General features: G+C 35.2%; 1 protein-coding gene across 1 annotated transcript in view; it reads left to right on the top strand.

Moving 5' to 3' along the window:
- Positions 1-2039: 2039 nt before the first annotated feature.
- SREK1 (splicing regulatory glutamine/lysine-rich protein 1) overlaps positions 2040-5139 on the top strand; it is a gene marked incomplete at both ends in the record, with an annotated part of 22034 nt that continues 18934 nt past the window's right edge. The window contains one exon of the mRNA XM_010183219.1: positions 2040-2173. Coding sequence (XP_010181521.1) covers positions 2040-2173 — 134 coding nt within the window. The remainder of the gene's footprint in view (positions 2174-5139) is intronic.

Here is a 5139-nt window from a genome sequence, read left to right on the forward strand (position 1 = left end):
CTTACAGGTGGCTCAGAAGCCATTTTATACAATTATTTCCTTCCTGAATGTGGACATTTGAAACTGAAAACTTTAGCCATTAAAAAGAAAGTAAGAGATGTAGTCATCTTGTAATGTTTTTCTCAATTCTAGAAGTCTGACTTTCATATTTGTCTCTCCTACTCCGTTTATTTTTGCCGCCGCGGTGGATCTGTTCTCACAGAATTTTCCACCATAAATGTTTCTGAATGCCATTTTGAAGTTGGTCAGCTCTCCAGATATTTTACCTAGGTGTTACCTTTCTGGTAACCAGAAACATACCAGTCTGCTTGCCTCAGGCTAAGTTCTTGGTTCATTTAGTTAGTTAATATGATGAAATAATGTGTCTAAAACTTCTGAGCTTGTATTAAATATTTGTCCTGGTTTAGTGGGACAGAATTTTAGAGTCAGTTTTCTGTTGAGGGAAAACTGCGATTTTGTAAGAACTACAACACACAAGTTCATGGGAACAAAGTTTTGTTAATGGTTTCAGCTAATACTGGTATGCAGGTTGCGATAGTGCTCAAGGTCTTGAGATAAAGTTGCAGAGGCTGGGGGGAGCAGAAACCTAGAGGAGTCAATGCCAAGTTGACTTTGGGCTGACCAATGAATACTCTTCATACCATAAATGTCACAGTCACTATAAATTGGCGAGTTTGCTGTGGACAGCCCTTCTTCCTCCTCTGCCTCTTCTTCTCCCTCCTGCTCCCTCTTCCGTGGCTGACATCTTGAGAGAGACTTGAGGGCTACTCCCCCACAGTATTGGCTGAGTATAACTCTCTGTATTTTACATTATAACTGTTATTAATATTTTATTATTTTATGAAATGTATTTCTATTTCAACCCACTAATCTCCTTTCCTTTTCTCAACTCCCCCACCGCGAGTGGGGAGGGGGTGTTGGGTGATAGAGGAATTGTATAAGACACAACAATACCAAAGTCTAATTAATTCCATACAGTGATTTTGGGAGTACCTGCTTGGAATTTGAGGGATTGCAAGATGGGTTGGGCTAAGGTTGAACTGCTTCTAGTACTCCCAGAAAGTTGACAAGTGTTTCTGTTTCAGCTGAGGGAGGGTCAAGATGAAACAGTTTATGCAGTGTATTTTCCATGAGTTACTGCTTTGCTGGAAGACAGATGATCTTTTCAAATTGAAATTACTGTTCCAACAATATCCTATTGCCTCATCTCTTTGAAAATAGCATGTGTACTTCCCTCATATGAGGAAATAAACTGCTTGTATAAAGGTTACAAACCTTAACTAGGGAGCACATTTTTTAAGGCTAACTTCTTTGGTTTTCATCAAGATTACATTGTTTACATGTTGTGCTTTCTGACATCTCTATTGCTATACTTTCTAATGGAAAAGCAAATTTTCTTCCTTCTTCTACCTGAATAGTGAATTTCTCCTATCTCCTCCAGTGTTATCGCATACTACACTATGCCCAATTAAGGCAGATGATAAAAATATTTGTGGCATTAGTGAAGTAAGACCTAACATTTGAAAGAACTCTGAAGAACTGCCTGTATCTTAATAAGAATTAATGAAACTGCTTTCATGAAGACTTATGAAAGAGTATTGGTTATTGTGGACTAATATCTGAAGGACCCACTGAAAAGTGGCTGAGCTTGTTGTTTGGCTTTCCTAAACAAGGATTATTTGGTGAGAAAAATATAAAATATAAATTATTTATTTGATAAATGTGTTGAAAAATATGCTACTTAAAATAGTACTTTGGAATATATTAGTCAATATTATTTAGCAAGATTATAAAAGAAAATTAGCCTTGTTTGGAATTTTGGCCTCTGTACGTTTCCATTAGAAAGGAGAAGGTGCTATGCTATGCTTTTTTCAGTGACACAGTAATTAGGCAAATTAGTAGATTCCTGTACTCTTGCCTTTTGGTTAACATTTCTAGGAAGTCTAAAACCTGTTTTTATAATTAAGGAGTAATGGTTAAAAATACATGCATACAATTATTTAATGTGACTGATTTTTTTTTTTCCTTTTATCTTGCAGCAACGCACCTCTTGCTTTTTCCTCCAAAGTATGTTATATTAAGTTTCGTGAAGCATCAAGTGTTGGTGTGGCCCAGCATCTAACTAACACGGTTTTTATTGACAGAGCTTTGATAGTTGTGCCCTGCGCAGAAGGTTGGTATTTTCAACATTCTTCTGTAACGTTGGTCTTTGTTGTGTCTGCTAGTTGTTTTAAGCTTTTTATGTAAGGAGGTGGTGCTCTGTTGTTATTTTATTTTATTGCTTTTTGAAAAAAAGTGTTGAAACAAAAATTAAAATTGAATTAAGAAACCCGGTTATATAGATTTATTTGAAATTCAGCATTAGAAAAAAGATAATTGATTTAAATTAGGATAATTCAGTTTTCCATAGTTATTACATACTCTGAGGTAAAAGGGAAAGTAATTCCTTTCAATATAGTTTTTGTTGTCAAGCATATTCCCACACAGAGTTCTCACTGAAGTCAATAGAGCCTTGAAAAGATTAGGCAATTTACTAGCACCCTTAATATTGCAGTTTGGATCTTTATGTGTAACCTTTGGTGTGGTGGGGTATTTTTGTTGCTGTTGTTTTGGTTGGTTTGTTTTTAAGATAATGGTGATTTTTCCATTATTTAGACTGAATCTCAATTTTGTCTTGTAGACACATGTTTATGCATTTGACCCTTTTAGATTCGTCTAATCTAAAATATTTAGCATTCATGATGATAATTACTGTTTTAATATAAATGTTTACCTACATTTTAAATTTTTTAATTAAAAAAAATACCTATTTTCTTTCCTTGTTACTGTGGAAAATACTACTTTGTGTGCCATAAAAAGGTTTTCTTATGTATATTGGCACTTCTTTGTTTTAGATAGATCTTTAAAAATGCAATGATCTGTACGCAATCCTTCCAGTATGACATATTTTTTAAACTATTAATAATATAAAATGCTTGGTGAATACTAGATTTACAAGTGTTCCTTTAACTAGCTTAGAGGCTGTACTTCTGCAGGTGCATTGAATACAAGGTTGTTTTTATGTTCAGTATAATATCCCAGATCTGAATACAGTTACATGAAGCATAGCCCTACTGTAGGCATATTGTTAGGCAGAGCCCTATTGACTTCATTGGGATCATTGTGGAATTGAGCATCTGCCTGTTTGATTCTGGACTTTTTTCCCTCTTTGGAGTGGAAACATTCCAGCTGGTGGAATGAAACTAACTTCACTTTGGACGTGGTAGCTGTTTTACCACAAGCAACAATATTTAGAATAATTGAACCATAAGCTGCATCATATCCAGAAATGTCTCCTATTAACAACTTCTAAACTGCAAGAGTCAGGTTTTGGTTCAGAAGTGCTCTTGACTTCATGGAGTTTGTTAACAATAAGGCCCAGAGTATAATTTCTTTGCGTGGTATGTGATTAGTGCTGCTGTAATAACGGTCTGGGATGTTCCTAGCAAACTTGACAAGTGTCCAAAATTTCATAGAATTTTATAAGTACTTTCACTGAAGGGTATATTGACCTACAGTACACTGCATATTCTTGTAGCCTTCTTAACAGGGACATATGACACATGTATTTGTCTTTGTGAAGGCTGGACTTTAGTTGCTTTTATGCTGTGTTTTGGGGGCTTTTTAGTTTGTTTTTTTTTTTTTAGCTTGTTCTTAAACCACAAAGAGGATATTGCTGTATTTTCTTGAAGCTCTATAGAGGCTAATAAGGACTAGAAGTCGTTATTGAAAAATTGCCCCTCAATAGCTGACTACAGATTATTCCAGATCTTAGCTTTGTTTCACTGAAAATAATCTTAACACTGATTCTGTACTGTGAGAGAGGGAAGATTGCTGCGTAATAAATGAACAACACTACCTGGTGTTTTTCTTGTGATGAGATCACTGCCTGACATGATGTGGCAACAGGCAGGTAAAGCTACATTTTCCTGTGTCTCTTGATGGTAGACAGTGAATAGAAGGAGAATAAAATGAAAGTTCTGACAAATCTTGTTCCAGCTGCCTCTGTGGCTGACTTACTAGGCATTTGTGAGAATAATGTATTACAGAAAAAATGTTAGTGTACAAAATCATTCTGGACCCCACAGAGACTTATGCATAATCAGGTGAAAAAGTGATGGGGTTATGAAGGTCAAATTTTTTTTTAATGTCAGAATTCTGTTTCCATGTAGCTTTCTAACTGAGTCACTAATTTTAATTTATAAAGTTGTGAATTTATATGGGTTAACTTTCTAGGGAATTTGTTGTATGGAACAAGTATGGCTTTGGAGACCACAGTGCAAGATTTTTTTATTCACTATGTATCATATGATGCATTCATATGCAGTGGGATGTATCATAGACTTTAAAAGTAGTGATGGCTGTATTCTACTGGGAGATAAAATTATATCCTTGGCCAACAGTGCTACTAATAAAACATTTCATGCACCAAGTCAAACATAGAGAAAAGGTAAAATGGAATTCTGAAAACTTGGTTTTAAAAACTGGAATAAAATCTGAAACTTGTAGTGTATTTAATCAATGGTAAGTCAAGGGAATATGAGGAGGGAATCACTACACAATGAAAACAGTGTTATTTTTGTGACACTTAATAAACAAGTAAGAATGTAATTGTGAATGAAGTCACATTTTAAGCTGTCAAAGTATGACTTTGTGTGTGCATTGGTAGGTTTTTCTTTGAACGTTATACTTTGAGAACGCAAAGGTTGAAATATGAACAAAGATGCCACCCTAATCATTCTAAATTTTATGTCCACATTATCTGGTAGATGGATTTTGACTATTAATTTGGTTTTGTATGTTTTCTCTGTGTGATATTTGTGCATTATTAGATGACTAGACTGGCCAAGGCAGACCTGTTACACTTGCCTGAGTTAGGCATTGTTTGCCATGCCACTAAACCTGCCGTCAAGTGAAATCCCACAAACCCTGCCGTCAAGTGAAACCTTCATGGGGGAAATGAGATCGAAGTCTGGCCTGCTGAAGATGGACGCCCTGTCTCTGTTTTTATTTTATTTTGCTTTCTTTCCTTTGTTTCTTTTATTTTTCTTTTAATTTTATTTTGTCCTTTTTTTTGTTTTGTTCTGTTAAACCTCTTTC

Source organism: Mesitornis unicolor, unplaced genomic scaffold, assembly GCF_000695765.1.
Source record: "Mesitornis unicolor isolate BGI_N332 unplaced genomic scaffold, ASM69576v1 scaffold13014, whole genome shotgun sequence".
NCBI lineage: Eukaryota > Metazoa > Chordata > Aves > Mesitornithiformes > Mesitornithidae > Mesitornis > Mesitornis unicolor.